We start from the raw sequence: 18,594 nt of genomic DNA, 5'->3' as shown, positions 1-18,594 counted from the left end.
TTCAGAGATACATATTTAATAATATCGGTCTCTAACACACAGTAAGGCTATAATTTCTAATTGCTAATAGTATTAAAAATGGTTGTTATTAAGAAAATGAGTTAATTCTAGATCTTAGGATAAAACATTACTAAATGAAAATATTAGATTTATTCTAATAGCGAGCGCTAGAATCTAGTCTGCATAGATATAGTCTATGAGAGATCTGGAAAGTTATAGTCATGATTTGAGATTTGAGAAAAAAATCGTTATTTATTTTTAGTTCACACTTTTATGCTATTAGCTCATATATATAGAGTTGATAGCATAAAAATAAATTAACAAAAATAACTTTATTTTATACATATATATAATATAGTAGATTAGTAGATAAATATTTACACCCATACGTACATATAATCCTTATTGAGTTTAATCAAAATTGCATTTAAATCTCAATTAAACATCTGATATATATTATTATTTTCATGTTTCAGTATAGCTGCTGTTGTTAATAAATGATTTAAGCTAATTATTATTTATGTAAAAAATTAAGGAAAAGCTAAGTTGTATAATATAGTTAAAAGCTCATTTCTATACAAATCAATTATAATACTTTACAGAAAAAGAGTTATTATTTGACATTAAATTATCTTATTTATAATGAACTAATTATCTGAATATAAGTTTAGTTCAATTCATAAATCTCAAATTATGACTAATTTTTCCTCCAATATAATACATATACATTCAGAATGTCCCATTAATGATAAATATTTTTGGAACGATGCAAAGTATATCATTTTTCTGTTTTTCAAATATATGGTTTATTGGAATCCTTTTAAAAATCAAAACAAGATTTATATTAATATGTATTTTCGACTTGTCACATTAACATAATTTTTTTAAATTAGCATTTTTTTGCATAAGAACTTCTGTATACACAAATCACTAATTTTAACGAGGTTCTACATAAATAAAATTTATATTTTAATTTTAGTAATACATACTACATTTTTTCATCAAAAAAGCATCTTCTTACACAATAGAAAAGGTTCCATTAAGCCATAAGTTTAAAATAAAAGAAAATCTACTTTGCATTTTTATAAAAATGTAAACTTCTAATATTTTTATTGGAGCCTCTTATAATGAAGAAACATATATGCATCTAGAGCATTTAAATAATTGTTTTTAATTTTTTCGTTGCTTTGTCTGTTTTATTCATGTATATATAAGTTAAGAAATACACTGCAACCTTGAAAGAGTAGATCATACAGGGCTCTGATATACTCCAATGAGATTAATTACTCTTATTCTTGTTCTGATCAAGGTCATAAAAGATATCATTTCACATGATTACTCGCGAGATTTTGAACAAATTTTATCTGTCACCGTAAGAGAGTATCAAGCCTGCAGTTTTCTGCAATTGAAAGTGGCTTAGTACATAGAAAAAAAAGATATATTCTCACAATAATATATACTCGCAGTATATATTATTGTGAGGTTTTAGTGTAAATGCTGTCTCAATAAAAAAATAAATTACTTTTAAAGATAAGAAAAAAATAATAAAATTTATAAAAGATATAAAAAAGATAAAATTTTAAACTATATACTGAAATCTCTCAAAAGTATAATTCCTCTAAGAAGAATTCCTTTCACGGCTAAGACATTTCGGGAAAATATGAATAGTGGAAACGATCCAACCGCACAATAATGTTTTTTTGTAGCTCTGAATATAATGAATATATCAGAGCTTCGCACGATCTATTCTTGAGAACTTCTAGTGTATAAGATATTCATAAATTCGATATTTTAATAAGTCTTGAGTTTTTAAATATACTTGGTTGAAAAACATTTTTAAACCAAAGAGAGTTGTTAATGATATATAACGATGTACAAAGTTTTGAAGGCATTATATATACTAGTATATACAAAATATCTTAAAAAAGATATGCTATATTGTTTCTTCACATTAAAAATTAATAATTTAATGATTGAGATAATAATTTTTTTATTTAGTATTAATGGAATTATTATGTTTTATGTAATTTATTATTATATCCTGAATGTATAAATATATAATTATATATTTATACAATAAATAATTTTTTTATTTCTTTAAATTTTTAGTTTTTCCTTAGGTAAATTAAAAGTTAATTTAAATTAAAGATTCTCTAATTTATTACACTATTTGATTTAAGAGAACATTTCATATTTTACAGTTTAAATTCTGAAACAAACAAAAAAATTTGATTTTTTTTCTCTTTTTCTCTTTTTTTAAAGTATAATCTCTTTATATCTTTTTTAATATTTTGTGTATATTGTATATTTGAATGTATGCTGTCTGTGTGTCTATCTATACATACACACACACATACACATTATATTACTTTATTGAACTTTATAATGTACAAGTGCCATTTAAATTTATTAAAAAAATTTAGTATATAAAGCATTCTCTGAATATATATTGTCGACAAGTGGAAAACGGATTGAAAAGTTTCATTTATGTGCATATTTTATTATGTAATATATATATGCGCCATTATATAGTGTAGTGATTAAAATTTATAGTAATATTACGATAAGTTATAGTAATGTTACGACAGCGACGATTGTTCAATTATATGCGATTTATAATTTATATTATATATAAAATTATCTTATGATTATTTTTTCATTGTTCTTTTTATGTTCTCACAAATATCTAATGCAAAATTGTTAGTTACACGCAAACAAAAACCAAAACTTGCAGTATTTTGATTTTTAACATATAACACTTATGGGTATATTATATAATATATTATGAAATTCCGTAAAAATGAAAAGAATATGAAAAGAATACAATTTATTTTTTTCAAATAAATATTGATATATTAATTTGATATTATATATACACTATATGTTACGCTATAGACATAAATATTACAAATTATTTTGATACTATGACATTTTTTTGGCAAATTAAATGTAACTATGCGGCTTGTAGTTTGGTTAAGTTTATAAATAATAGAAGATAAACTGTAACGACGATTGCATAGAACACCAATATTATTAATGTGCGTATATTCTCACATGTTTAAGATATATAAATATTTTTCACAATCTAATTTTTGTGCTCCAAATTCTCATTATGATCTATTTTTATGCAAACGAAAATACATTCACTGTTTTAGAAAATTTTCATATATGAAAAACTTACAATTTAGGAAAATATTGTTACAAATTGTATATTTACATATACAATAAGGAGGGAGAAAGAGAAAAAGCAACGATATGGAGACTAGTATATATATATATATATATATATATATAAATATATATATATGGAGATAAGCAAGTTAGCTTGATCGAAGATTGTACTTGAATAGAAAAAGGATCAAAATGTGTGTAGAGGTAATGCGAATTTTGTGTTTAATCTGCTTAAAAATACTGCTATTTATTTTTATAAAGATATATGAAGTTATAAATTAACTTTTGTGCCAGAAGTAAATAGAGGTAATTATATATATGTATATGTATAGAGTAAAAGTTTATGCACTGTTATATTGTTTCTGTATATGGAGAAGAATGATATATTAAGAGAATGTAATACATGTTATCCGTTTTATATATATGTATATATATTTTTTATTTTACGTTTCTTTATTAATAAACTTATATTTTTTGCGAGATCGCGTGACTTTTCTTCTAATTAATCATGTAAATTGTTTTATTTCAAGCGTTAACTATTCTGCATTAGAAGAGAAGTAAACTGTGATGACAAAAAAAGCTTATTGAATAAAAAAAGAAAATATTTAAATTATATATTAACGAATATACATATGGAATCGAATATATTTGTGAAACAATATTTTTATTACTTATATTACTCCTATAAAAATAAGAAATATTCGAAATTGTATTTTTGTGAAGTATATCTGTAATAAAAATATAGTTAAATGCGAGAGAAATAAAGATCGGAGCTATGGATTATTAACAATTGTCAACAATATTGTGAACATGCTTTAATATATTACATGCTATATCATTAATAAACCAAAAAGAAGTCTTGTTGAATATTTGATTTATGAAATTTCTGTTTACATAGCTTTATATAAAGTTTGTTTCTTTTTTCCTTTATTAATATTTATTAGATTAGAGAAATTAATTCCTTATAAATCTTTCCCAAGTTTTTAAAAATTATAAATACTATTTTTTTTATATGTAACTTATCATTATTACAATCACATATTTTAATAAATTTTCGCAATTTTAGATACGATATATAAATATAAATTATTAATAATATATAAACTTTAAAAATGAAAATATATAAATGGATGGCTTGGAAAAGTAAAGAAAAATACCAATATATTTTTTAAATTCTTTATTTTTTCTACTTTCTTAGTAAATCAATGACTTCAGCTACTATACGGACTGTGTATGAGTTATAATTTATTTTTATGGCGCATTATAATAATTAATTAAAATTTCCTTTATCTTCCTACTTATTCTCTTATCATAATTACAAAAATTCGAAGTAAATAATTTTATCTTTTTCATGAAATGCATTCTACAATCTGATATTTAAGCTCCGTTAGTCATTACTTATTATTATATTTTACTCTTCTTGCGGGATGGCCTAGAGAGACAATAGTATGACAATTTCATTATATTAATTTCAGAAAATAAAAAAGTTATATACTTTTCAATCTTTCGAAAAAGTTATCTGAAAGTGCGTTTTAAAATACTGTGACTGTTCTACATGTTATACACCGTAGATGTTTTCGTTTATAAATTACATGAAAAGTGTATACAAATAGCAACCAATAATCTCAAAGAAAACAGTTGATATCAACTTGTTTTTCAAAATAAATCTCTCAGCATAAATTTTTATATTGAATTTCATGCGTTCAGAACTGATATAAATTAGTGATGCATTATTATATTATATAATATTTTTGTTTAAAAAGGCGAAAGAAAATTTAACAAAAAAATAAAATTGATTTCTGTTTTCAAAATATTATTTTCCACATTAATTTATAGTGCGCATAACGAAACAATTTTGTATAAGCAAATCTTAGATAAAATTTTTAAAAGAAGCCTATATAAATAAAAAATATATGTATGTGAAAAATTATTGATATTATGATAATTTATTCTAAGAATAAAATTTTACGTGTCATTAGTATACACTTTTCTAAAATTCAGTAAAGAGAAAAAAAAATGATTTTTTGGCGATTTTTTTCTCTCTCTCTTAATTTATGTAAAATTTCTCTAAATATTATCTTATAAATATTATCTTTTTTCGTTAAACTGACAAGTAGTCGCAGTGCGAAAGCGCCAGCACTTTGACAATTCCATCGTGTTATTACATCACGAAGAGAAGTTTATTATTTCATAACAGATTGTCAAAGGAAATAGATTTAGTTTATTTTTCCGGACATGTGATTCTATTATCTTTAATGAATGTCGCATTTTTCTAATTATAAGTACACATTATTGCATGCTAAATGAGACTAATTAATATAATTGATATTTAAAGATAATTTTTATCAGATATGAAAACCTATGTCAATGATCCAACTTTGAATAATTCATTTAATGGATCATCAATTATGTATTTTGCAAAATAGCCATTTTCATATCTGATAGTACAAGAGACAAAAGATAGTCTTAATTTCTGGTATTCATGTAACAAATATAATGAAGCAATGTGTAACATGATATGAAATATATAATATGATATGAAATATATAATGAAATTTGAAAAATGGAGTCTGTATTACTGATATTTTGGAAATATATATGCTTCTAAATCAGATTTTAAATGCATATCCTAACATAAAATGTACTCACAGAATGTAATGTATACTAATATTTTAAAAGTATTTTGGAGACACATTTTGAGCGCATTTCATCGTGATAAGTATTATGTACAATTGAAATTCGCTTTTACGACATCATTCTCGAATCAGAAAAAATAAAAGATTCAATATACACTAAGGCTACATCAAAACTATGTACATCGATTATAAATAGAGCACTGGTAATACCCTTCGAAAACTTACTTCTAATTAATATGTATAATATATGTATATATTCATTTTTTTATTAATCAATGTATATTATTAATAAATTCTTAGATATGGTTTCCCGTAGCTTAAAAGCTAGCACATGTATTTTAAATATAGTTTATAAATATATTCGACTTATTCTCACTTATTCTCCCAAAATAATTACGAATAATTCTCAATGATTAAATAGTAACAATATTTTAATATGAAGTTGTAAGCGAGAGAATTGGTACTGTGATAAGAGTGAATAAAACAATAAAAATTAGTCCAAAAATGGACACATGATATTTATTTATCATTTAGTTTGCTCTTATTACAGTACATTTGGCCATAAAGTTACATATCGCGTTAAAAAATATGATTAAATTCCCATATATATTAACAAATATTTGGTCCATATTTCTACGGAACTAGAAGACAAGAATGAAATCAAAGTGAACATGTGCTTAATTTTTAGGCTATGCATTATATATATAATTCCTTTGCAGTAAAAATATATCATAACTACAATATATCGTACTTGATTCTTGACTAGCATGTGTTTATACGAATGACTTCCTACTTCACAGATACGATATCAAAAAACGAAAAACATTTGATGACATAATTTGATCATTAAATTTAATAATGAATTCTGAATTTATTTCATTATTCTCTTTCTATATAGATCTTCTTCTATATAGATTTTTTGTGTCGATGTATGAATGCATATTTGACATTAAAAATCTGAAAAATAACAAAAAAAAGCAGTCATTCGATAAATTTACATACATAAGCAAATTTCGCATTCAACAATTCTCGTGTTCAGTAATGCACACAATTTCGCTTTCGTTATCGCATACGTGTATATGTGCGCGCACACGTATACATGCAAATCATGGGGTAATACGACGGCTTTATTTTATGAATAAATTTTTTTAAAATATTACAATCTATGAATCTGAGACCATAAAATCCAGAAGAGGAATATAAATATTGTATTATTATATCTGCGTAAAATATTTAATAAACCAGATATATATATATACGTAAACTTCGTCGTGAAATATTTAATGTATCTTCGTATCACTTTCTATAAATCGTTTGTTTTTGTATATTTCATTAAGGCTTCTACTGTCTATTTGATGTAAGTTAAGCTATTGATATAATTCCTATACACTTTAAGCAAGATCAAAAGAATATCTTCATATATTGGTGTTATGAGTGATATTGAATATTTTTCTTGGGGAATGTTTAATTAGATGAAAAAATTAAATGCTTTACAAAGGATTGATTTCAAGTTCCTTAGATCTGTACACATAAATTATATATTCTAGCGCTGCGGATATTTTTTACTACTCATTACATCCACTATTTCTCAGTCTTGTAATAATACTACACTTTAATACTTTTATAATTTTATATAAAATCATTGTACGTATCTATACATTGTAAAATAACACTATGTCTTCGATTTAAATTAATGCATATTGCAATAGATTTGTATGGACTTTAATGTTTTTATAAGAATGAATACATACAGTACATAGAACACAAGCGCATAAAGTCTATAGATTTTTCTTGTATAAAACAGTATTAAATTTGGCCTAATAGAAATGAGTTCATATGTTAGGATAAGAAAAGATAATATAAAATAGATAAGAAGGTGAGATTAAAGCAGCGCAAGACAATTACAATTTCACACTGAAAAAAAATTTTTATAATCATTTAATAATCTAAGAAAATAAATGTTACAAAACTTTTCTATTTTCTTAGATATAAAAAAATAATAAAATGCTTTCATATTGTGATACAAAGTTATTGATGAAATCCATAACTCATCTTACAATATGTATTGTCCTGCAAGTTTCAATGTTTATAAATTTTCATTGATGACCACAATATCTTTGTATTCATAATTATTTTTAATTATAAATTTGATTATTTGCCAGAGATATAGTATGATGAAAATAAAACAAAATTCTATATGTATTAATTATATCTCACAGTATGAAATAATCTACATCGGGCTTATAAATGTATAACTCTAAGTTTTTATTATTGCGTTTAATATCACTATTAATGCTAACTTCCTCAGCATGATATATCCATTGTATGTGCAATATTATACGAATTATACTCCTTTTCACAAAATTTGTAATCTCTTCTTATGAAAAAAGAGAAAAATAAAGAGAGATCAAAGAAAGGAGAATGGAAGAAGCACAAAATATTATAAATATGCTCATGTATAGCACACATATTTATGTTTGTAAAAAATAATATTAAAAATAATATAATATAGTTTTAGATTTATTATAATTATTGTAAATATATATTATTCAATTTGATATTTTATCTACTCGTATCTAATATATATAAATACGTGACATTAACCATCAAAATAGAAATAAATATTTTTGGTAAAGACTTTGTAGAAATATATAAAGTATCATAAATAAATAAGTAAGTATATACTTTAAATAAGTATGAATTATTTTAAGTACAATGCAACAATAAATTAAATAAAAATAATTATATATATAAATAAAAAGAAAGAAAGATAGTGTTACATTTGTGTCTTACTTTAATTTATGATATTAAGATATTCATGATCTAGTAAAAAATAATAAAGATATAAAATATAAATGATTAAAAAAAGATATATGTTGTAATAAAAAAAGATTGGAAATGTTCACTGTATGATAAATGTCAAAATAACTAGATCTTTACACTCATTTTGCAAATCTTACTTAGACATTGTTTATAATCTATATATATCTTTGATTGCCCAGAGACTATGGTATTTACCATATGTGTCTCATTAGAAAGAAGACCATTTAAAGGCTGTAACATTTTATCTTAATCTTTAAAAAATAACTTGTAAGTATGAAAACCCTGTGAATGTTATGCAACTGACTATGTTCAGTGCATTTTTTGGTTGTACAGAATGTGGATAGATAATATTTCAACCAGTACAAATAAATGTTGTTTAATTATGTCGCCTCTAAATGAGACGAGTTCTCAAAACTTTATAGCATATGATCGATTACAATAATAATGATCATTTCGATTCTTTGTAAATTTGTTATATATACTGGAGCTACTATTTTCCTATTTAATATACAATTCCGTATCTTTCTGTCTAGCATTTCTGAAGTCTAAAAAGAAATACAAACTAGTGTTTCATGTTTTCAAATTTTTAATTTTAAAAGAGATACAAGCTAAAACTATTTTATTCGAGGTATTAGAATTCTGTTGTATTATTTATGAGCTCTGATGTCATATTGATTGATCCATAAAATTTCAAGAACTCTGACGTGAAATCTCTAAGAATGAATGAATCTCATTCAATTTTTTCGAAAATGACTGTACAATAGTCTATATAGAAGTATACTCATACAAAATAAGAAAGTATTTAAAAAACGATATACTCATATAAAGTATACAATGCATATCTTTTACATCCTAGGGCAGGATTTTTACTATACAAACTATTAGTTTCTTATTGAGCATATTTTAGAAATTGTTTGAGTCGTTGTAGGAATTGTGTTTGATTACTGACATTATTTCGACTATACGCTAGTACCTAGATTTTTGTATAAATTCATGTCTTTTTTACATTTTTTCTTTTTTTTCTTTGATTGTGCTTTTTAGAGGAAGACATTTACGAAAACATCAATAAAAAAACCTTTAATTTAGTAAGAGTGCTTTCGTGTTCTTAGAATTATGAATTTTTGATTGTTATTTGATAGGGTCATTTGGCATGTTATACAATATTGGCATGTGGCGAATAATCATAGATAGATTCAAAAGTAATCCCAGATATCCGCGTATAGTGTAAATAGTCACAATGCCCCAATTATAATTTCTACCATTGAAATACTCATTCTTACTCATTTTGTTTGGAATTCCTAGGAACTTCAAGTTTTCTCTTTTTTTCCCAAACAATATTATTACATTCAAGCTTCCTGCAATAAGAAAAAACATAGTGTAATTATTGGGCATCAAAAATCAGAAAGCAAAATTATATTTTTAATTGCAAATTGTTATTTCATTTATGTATCAAAAATGTTTTTCAGAGTTTAATGTTACATAGATTCAATTTATTATCTCTACCATTTTTTATAACTTCATAATACTTGTTTCACATTTTGACTAGTTTATAATTGTATTTTGCGATCAATTACGGACCAATTTAATATATTGTTTTTGTTTAAGTATCATACTGAAGAAGACTAAGTTAAGTCGAAACGTTTGTGATCTTTTAATTAAACGAACTTATAATTAATTGTTTTATTTATTTTTATTTCTAGCTTATTAATTTGCTCGTATTGTCGGCCCTTTAATGTTAATTTGATTATTATTGCATTGCAATACACGAGCCTTCTAATTGTCATTATATCTATTATTATCATAATACTTACTTCAGGGAACAAAAAATGATCACGAGTAGGTTGTGGTTGCTCGAATGGTGAGCTACTCATGTAACCAGGTGATGGTGACTCACTCTTTTCTAACACTGGAGTGATATTTGCATAATTAGCAGATGCCGTTGTAAGAATCCGTCCCTGCTCTACCAATATACTTCGATCAATTTTGTAGTATTCTTTCCCACTACGAGGTCGAAGAGTAGTTGCTACTGCTCTGCCTCCTAATCTGTATATATGATATATATATTCCCAATTACATAAATAAAATAACTGATTTACAAAAACTAATTTATATGTTTATAGAGATAGTTATAGTTATGGAGATTGAAACTAAATTGAGAGAATAATTCTTTATGTAAAACAAGTTGATTTATACAATTAAAATTTTCAAACAAATTGGACAATAAAAAGATAAAAATTGTAAATAGATAGAATATTTTATTTTTGTTTTATTCTACAATTTAATTATCAAAATATTGTAAATTAAAAAATAATGTATTCTTATGAAAAAATCAAATTAATCAAATTTATAAAAAAATTTATAAAAATAATTTTAAAAAATCTTAATCACTTAAAATATTGTACATAAAGTTTGAAGATTATTCTCTATAAAATTTAGTCGATAGTATAATATATAAATTAAGAAATAACTTTAAATTAATATCATATAAATTAAGAGATGAAAAGGACAAAATAAGTTTCTCGAATCTTATAATTACATGTGCAAAATATCTTACCGTAGGCTGTCGGGCGTATCAGATGAAGAGTGTGACGATAGTGACAAAGTTTCAATATAATCCGACATGTCGGAAGTTCCACTGCTAGTACTCCGAGAATCGATGTAAGGTGTATTCGAGACTTCACCGGGACTGTTAAAGCCCTTCGTGGCCTTCGGTAAACACGTAGGTATGTCAGCTTCCGCGGACGAAGATTTTGTCGGTACCTTGATTTTTTGAAACTGAAAAGAGATTTCACGAAGAGGATCGCTAGATTTGGACTTCCTCGGCAGGCTGCTGTGGTAACACGTGGGTGGTGGACTTTTACGACAAACTTGCGATAACATATTCTGCTTTATTGCCGAAGCGGCAGATCCCGTCAACTCATACTCGACAAATTCCGCCGTTCGATGACTCAAGGAGCCAGTGGAAACGCCCGAATCGTTGCTACTCGACGAGTCTCTGTTGTGACCGGTCTTAGATGGTACGGATGACGAGCGTCGGATTTTGATAAAGGACGGCTGAGACGCGACACCGGTCACCAATGTCTGCCCATTCTCGTGATTGCTATTACTGATCTTATTCTCGGAGTTTACGCACGAATTATGCGGCTCGCCGGTTATCAAAGAATTTTTGTCCGCTTCGCTTGAACACTTGTGGATGGTAAGCGTGGACGGAAAGGTATGGCTCTCGTCGTCCAGATAATGCGCGGACTCGGCAGAGTAAGATCGTTTCCTGAGAAGTATATTTATGCCGCTAGCACCAGATTCTGTGACGTTACCCGCGTCCAAATAACGACGTCTGAGATACGGGCTGGATAACATTGCTGAACCTGGCACACGATACTCCGAATCGGAACGTTTCTTATTCCCTTCGAGTAACGTGGATCCCGATAATGTCGGATTGCTAGAACTCTTGATGCCGCTGCAAAGCCTGGACAAGATCTCCTTGGAACAAGCATTATGAATCGGATGCATCGGTAAGTAACTAGGAAATGGTTTTTTCGGGGTTTGCTCCGGATCCATAACTAAATAATCATCTTCCCTTTCCTTCGCGTGACCGCACTTTTCGCAAACCTTGGAAACGCTCTCGCTCCTTGGTACTTCGGATGCCGGTTCCTTTAACTGATCCGCGAATTTTTCAATCTCTTCCTGCGATATGCTACTCTTTGTTAGTACGTCTTTGCTGTTTTCGTAATGTTCGAGCGATTGCGTAAAATCTATATTCACGTAATTCGGTTGCTTTGATTCTGGTTGCGTATCTATTACCGGTTCGACATTCTCGTAATTGTTCGATTTACTTGTCGCAGCACAGCCACAATTCTCCACAATAGCTTTTTCGTCGATCAATTCAGTTTTATGTACCCTTTTAGTTGTTGCATAAATGGCTACATCCCCACTGGCATTCACCACTGGCATCTTGCCTTCACCCGAGAGCTTCACAGGATGTACCGTGACACCGGTAGGTTCGATTCCTGCGCCGCGTCGACAATAAGGAAGGACAAAACCAGCCCAGCTCATAACATTGTGACAAGGACATCCCGAAGATCTGGGTGACTGAACCGTGAGTTTTGCGGGACATCCGCATCCTTGCAGGACTACGGCCTGCGGCACCTGAGGCGTATCATAATTGGGATAAGTTTTCGGCAGTGTAAGACATTCTTTGATTTTTCTTGGTGTATCATAATACTGTTCCGGTTGCGGGCCTTGCTCCAGCAGCATATGATGACCCAGGATTGTTTTTGGAATGTCGTAGTTCTCATAAGGTCCTGCGGCGCCGCGAGACACGAGCTGCTGCGATTGTTGCTGAGACTGTTGAGTTTGTTGGGGCTTTAATGCGTGCACGCAAGTCTGTTGTTGCTCGGTTGGTAGCGGCATCGGCGGTTTCTTAGGCTTCTTGGCAGTGACGGATTGATTAGCTATTGGTAGTGATGACGGTTGGGACGGTTTCGGCGGTCTCGGTGGCAACGCACTCGGGCTCGGTGACATTCGACGAGCCGTCGTCTGCTGTGCCGTTTGAGACTGGGCGGTTTTCGGTTGCGCGCACTGACATTCGATCTGCTGCGAGCCGGAATAATCACTGTCGTGACTACTACTGCTATAAGAGGACAGTGAGAGTCGATCGAAAGTACGAGGTTGCAAATGACATCCTAGATTGTTTAACGTACTGGCGGCTGGACTGCTTATACCGCTCATAGTAGTCGTGATCAAGGTGGACGATTTTGAGACTGTGCCGAGTTTGCTGATGCAACTGGCGCATCTCTCGAGACCAGTCGCACCTTGACGAGTGAGCGAACAGCTGCGCCACTCACCGCTAGGTTGCTGATCGGGCAGTTCCGATATCGACATCGTATCCCTGCAACTGTAATCGCCATCGAGTTCCGCTGTCTGTTGTCTGCTCTCCGCGGACGACCAATAGGGCGAGTTCTCATTCTTGCAGCTGTCGCATTGTTCTTCGTACGTAGATGTCGAATACAAAGCGATCGAAGGGAAAAAATCGCTGGCTCTGGTCTCTGAGCGGGAACATTGACGTCGTCCCGGGCTGTCTTGCGTCATCGATTGTTCTCTACTGAGCGGCGATCGTTTTTTCGTGGTGAGCTTTCCCTCGGCCGCCAATTGTAATGTCTTGACTATATCATCTCCTTGATCGGTTATCAGAACGTGTAGCCCCTCGCCTCGACCGCATCTAGAGCCGCCCTCGAAGCAAAATCTACCCTCGACCACACCGTATCGTCGAAGATGTGCAATCTCCCATATACCGACGAGCCGTGGTGGCACGCCGACAGTGATGCAGAAACGACGATCCTGAATGTGCAAGTGGGCCGGTCCATTAGTGAACTTTGCCTTTGACGGTACCGAAGAGATGAGTATCAAGAATTGCTGATCTGTTAGACAAAGTTGGCGAATTAAATATACAAGGTATGATAACTTTTTCAAACTTATTTTATGCATTATAGAGAACTCTCCGCATAGTATCCTGCATAACTATAATATATGCTTCCTTCTCTCTCTTTCTCTTTCTTTCTCGCTAATGTACTTTGCGTGCAATTTACCTTCACCCAAGTTGTTCGAGATCTTAACCTGCCACTGAATCAATCGCTCTCGCGTGTCAAACGCGAGAACGACTGTCACATCCTGGCAAATTATAGCAATTGTATTGGATTCTTTGTCAAGGGTAAAACCGCTCTCCACTCCCAGAAAATGTTGCAAGCTCAAAGATGCTTTCGTTTGGCCTTGTTTGTAACGATCCTTACTATCCCCGTACAGTTGTAAATGCAAGCAATCTGTTGATAAAAGAAAAAAAATATTTATCAGATATATTTTTGTTAAAAGTACGAATACAGTCGTCAAATTATGTAGTAAAACAAATTATGTATGTTTATATTCCTCTTTCTCTACGAGTTTTATATCTAAATATTTTTGTTACACTCACTTTTGTTACATTTGGCATTTTTTATCAATGCTCTTTTTGTTAAATAAATTCTTCTTTTAATATAGTTTCAATAAAGTCAAATAAATTTTTTAAACAATTCCGTTTATAACTTTTGATAATATAATTTCTTTAAATAAAAACATAATTTATTTATTTCTGATTAACTATTTAAAAAATGATAATTAAATTTTTACGAAAAGAAGATCGAAAAAAAACACGATTTTCGAAAACTTTAACGTCATTATTACATGTTCAACATTTTTTAATAAATATATATCTAACAAAAGATATTTACATTTTTTGTTTTGTATATTATTTCTCGGCACATGTTAATTTATGGTAAACACAACACATTCTCGACATACAGAAATAATTTTGCGTTACATATCGCGCATTTACTTTCTCTTCGGTAACAACCTAAGAAAAATTTATGAAACGTTGAAAGACCCTTAGTTCTAAAATATCCTCAAGTTATAGGGATCATATATTAATGGTTATTGCCAGGAGCAAAGCTGTTCTTGGAAATTTTTTGTTGCTTCAAGCAACCAATCTGTAACAGATGTGGCAGCTGCCACCCTAGGTAGGTCTAAAGGGAGAGACTCTTTGTACTGATAACAAGCAGGAAAGGTCCTTTTAAAGGGAGAGACATGGACAGAGAGAGACATGGAAATAATTAACTTTTCAGCTACAAATTCCAACAATTTGTAACACATGGAATGCAGGAGTCTGTAACAGTTCTCCCGATAGCTATAGTTCATTTTGAAATGAATATTAAACAATTACGCGAACGATATCTGGACTGTATTAAATTGCTAATTAATCTAAAGTCTTTTTAATTACATGAGATTGAACTTTATTACAATATATATATATACACAAAACATTAACATAAACATACAAAAACATTATATATATGTATATATATAATGTTTTTGTATGTTTATGTTAATGTTTTGTAATGTTTATGATATACACAAACGAGTCAGTTATTATATTTTCATTACAACGATATTTTGAAGTTAATTTTGCTTATCCTTATAAAAGGATGGTTGATGATGCTCCATTTTTATGAATATATCAGCTCATAACAAGCTGGAGCGAAATTTGCTCTGCAATAAATTCCATATTTTCTTAATTATAAAATCACAAAAAAATATTTTACAAAAATAGGAACGTACTACATAGTTTATAAGCAAATATGAAGTACAGAATCTATTATGCAAATTGCTAGATACCACTCGTATCAACATGATAACAGAAGCAAAAAGCAGGAGTTTCAAGAATATATAATGTTTCCTGTTTATTATCTCGCTCTTCCTCTCTTTGTCGGTCTGATATAATAGAAATGCGATACAACAATGCAGAGTTTTTACATATACGCCATTAATGCAATCTTATCTAATTATCAATAATATGATAAATTATTATTTTAACTCGTCTATAAGATAAACGTTTGACAAAAACAGTAAGGCTATTGTTCGCAATTGTAAATAAAAAATTGTAGAATAAAAGAATAAGAATTGTACTTTACCTGCTACTGGCGATAATTTTCGCATAACGCACCATCTTGACTTCCACTGTAAAATAAATTATATTCTTAAAAATACATTGCTTTATATATATATATATTTTTTTTGTTAAGATTAATTGTGTTAAAAATCGTTAATAATGGAATATATAAAGCGCACCTTATAAAATGTGACATAGCATTCATTTTGAGTTCGTGATTAAACGAGAGTCCTTTTTAAATACCTTATTCTACCACTCTCTTTTTATAGACTTGGATTAGCTATTTCCCTGCAGCAGTCTCTAAATAATGTAATCCCGCTAACCTTGCCATAATAATTTAGTTCCCCAAATTAGATTTTCATTTTTTAGATGTAATCAAATTTTCTCCATTTCAAATATATAATTTCTCTTACGTTAAATAAATTAAAAGATAAATTGCAGTATCAATACATAAATAACAAAAATGATTAAGATAATTGATAAATAATGATAATTATTAAGATTCATATGCACTATAATATTTTTTAAATATAATTATTTTTTCGCGTGATTATTTTTTTACAAATTATCTCAAGAGAAAAGATAATGTTATAATTCTTAAAAAACTCTCTCAAAATATTAAAAATATAAAAGCCTATCAGCATAAGTATAAAAAACATCTGATAACAGACACAGATGAATATTATATCTGCACTGATAATATATAAAATTACAAGTTGCACAAGAATATTTTATATATGTTTATTCTTAGAAAATATTTTTATAAAATATTGAAACGAGAATTTTTATTATTTTTATTAAAATAATTAATTTTTATTAAAATTTATTATTTTTAAAATATATAAAAATATTAAAATATATTATAATATAAATTATAAATATTAAAATATATAAAAATAAAAAAATCAGATATGCATAAGGTAAAAAAAAATTATCTTATGTGAAGAAATATTTAAAAATTATCAGAAATATTTTCTTTAATAATCTTTTTGTTTAATTTTTATTAATATTTATCAATATTTATTTTCAAATATTTAACATCGTGCATTAATACAAAAGTTATACTCCGATATAATAATATTTTCAATTTTAATTAAATGCAATCTTTAATTATTATAATATACTATATAATATACTATATAAAATATATAACAAAGAGATATAATCTAAAATTTTAGACTTTTAATTTTTAAATAAATAATGAAGGTGAAAAAGATGCTATTAAACAACTATTAAATTTAAACTTTGTATCTTGTCCGATCTGCAAAAAATTAAATCTGACAGTTCCAAATGACTCTGCTATTGTCGCGCATCTTTTCCGGGGCATCCTACATAACGCTAACTTAAACGAGCCACCGGCGTCGTGCAAAGTACACATATACACGCTATAAACCGCCCCCGTAATCGTTACATAATTTTTATCGCGAACGAGGAGAGTTCGGTGACTTCGGTCGACGAGAGTCGCGTGTGCGCGCCTCTGAAGAAATTTGCGACACGAACGAGAGGCTCAATACGCCTGTCGAAGGACGTCGCGGACAAGATTCGCGAAATTGCGAAGATGCGCTCGCGTGATTATCGCAGGGTGAGAATGAAAATGGAGCGCGCGCGCGCGCGCGAACGCAATTTTTTCGCACTCGCTGTACGTATCGTATCGCATCGCATTGCGTACGCGGAATAGGCGGACAGCACGCAAGGATAGAGCCAGGCAGCGGACGACGAGCGGAGACTCACCTTCTTGCCGTCGCGAAATTTGACGTTTCCCTCGATGATACAACTGTTATCCACCATTGTAGAGGCCCTGGCTCCGTTACCGCACGCTGCTCCGAAATATTCTTCTCATTACCGCGTTCGATCGGCCGAGCTTCCGCGACGCGACACCATTTGCGGCATCCGCGGTCGCACCGCGCTGTCTCTCCTGTTCCTCCTCTCTTCCCCACGAAGACGGACGGGAATCACTGCGGCGCCAAGAATCACGCGGCAAAATCCATACCGCGAGCGAGATCAACCCCGTGCACCAACTGCCATCTTGACAACGTTGGGTCGCTGCGCGTAGACTAGCGCGTTTCTCGTCTCGTTCGCCTGTCGCGCGAGATACACCTACTCCGCGATGTAGCGCGACCTGTCAAACGACGGTAGAAGCGTGCGGGTAAAAGGCGGCAATTTCAAACATCGGAGTAGAATTTTCATCGATCTGCAATAACGGAGAGAAATTTATGCATTTTAGTTTAAATGTCTTCGATATTTTCTTCAAATTCGAATAATCAATTAAAATATGCGTCGATATATTTATATACTGATAAACTACGTCAATCTGTCAATTTAGGAAAGGTTTATAAACATTCTCGTATATACGAAGTGTAGTTGATACAAGAAGCACCGATTCCGAAAAAGGAAATGACATTTAAAGCATTTGAGCAGGTCTATCGATCATATGATCGATGACATATCCGACGCATGCGCGTAAAAGTTCCGCCTGGAGAGATTTGTCGC

General features: G+C 29.7%; 1 protein-coding gene across 2 annotated transcripts; it reads right to left on the bottom strand.

Annotated features, from left to right (window-relative positions):
- Window positions 1–6,706: 6,706 nt before the first annotated feature.
- On the bottom strand, window positions 6,707–18,151 carry LOC105253902. 2 transcript variants are annotated; one of them, XR_889407.2, is made up of 7 exons: window positions 17,836–18,151; window positions 16,127–16,172; window positions 14,216–14,446; window positions 11,185–14,047; window positions 10,442–10,673; window positions 9,911–9,985; window positions 6,707–6,764 (listed from the first exon to the last, which is right to left on the bottom strand). XR_889407.2 is itself a non-coding variant. In XM_011262252.3 (6 exons), the coding sequence occupies exons 1-6, from the start codon at window positions 17,890–17,892 to the stop codon at window positions 9,977–9,979; spliced, it is 3,438 nt and encodes a 1,145-aa protein (XP_011260554.1). In that variant the 5' UTR covers window positions 17,893–18,151; the 3' UTR covers window positions 9,206–9,976. The 2 variants fall into 2 exon arrangements, 1 of the variants encoding a protein (XP_011260554.1); XM_011262252.3 differs by lacking the exon at window positions 6,707–6,764 and having other exon boundaries at window positions 9,206–9,985.
- Window positions 18,152–18,594: the final 443 nt, after the last annotated feature.

Source organism: Camponotus floridanus, unplaced genomic scaffold (genome assembly GCF_003227725.1).
Source record: "Camponotus floridanus strain SB8 unplaced genomic scaffold, Cflo_v7.5 scaffold6, whole genome shotgun sequence".
Lineage (NCBI taxonomy): Eukaryota > Metazoa > Arthropoda > Insecta > Hymenoptera > Formicidae > Camponotus > Camponotus floridanus.
This window is presented reverse-complemented; position numbering and strand designations above follow the sequence as displayed.

Coding starts and splice junctions, on each gene's coding strand:
- LOC105253902 (XM_011262252.3), bottom strand. CDS start 17,892: ATGGTGGATAACAGTTGTATCATCGAGGGAAACGTCAAATTTCGCGAC. Junction 16,173..17,835: donor AATTTCGCGACGGCAAGAAG/GTGAGTCTCCGC, acceptor TTTATTTTACAG/TGGAAGTCAAGATGGTGCGT. Junction 14,447..16,126: donor AAAATTATCGCCAGTAGCAG/GTAAAGTACAAT, acceptor TTTTATCAACAG/ATTGCTTGCATTTACAACTG.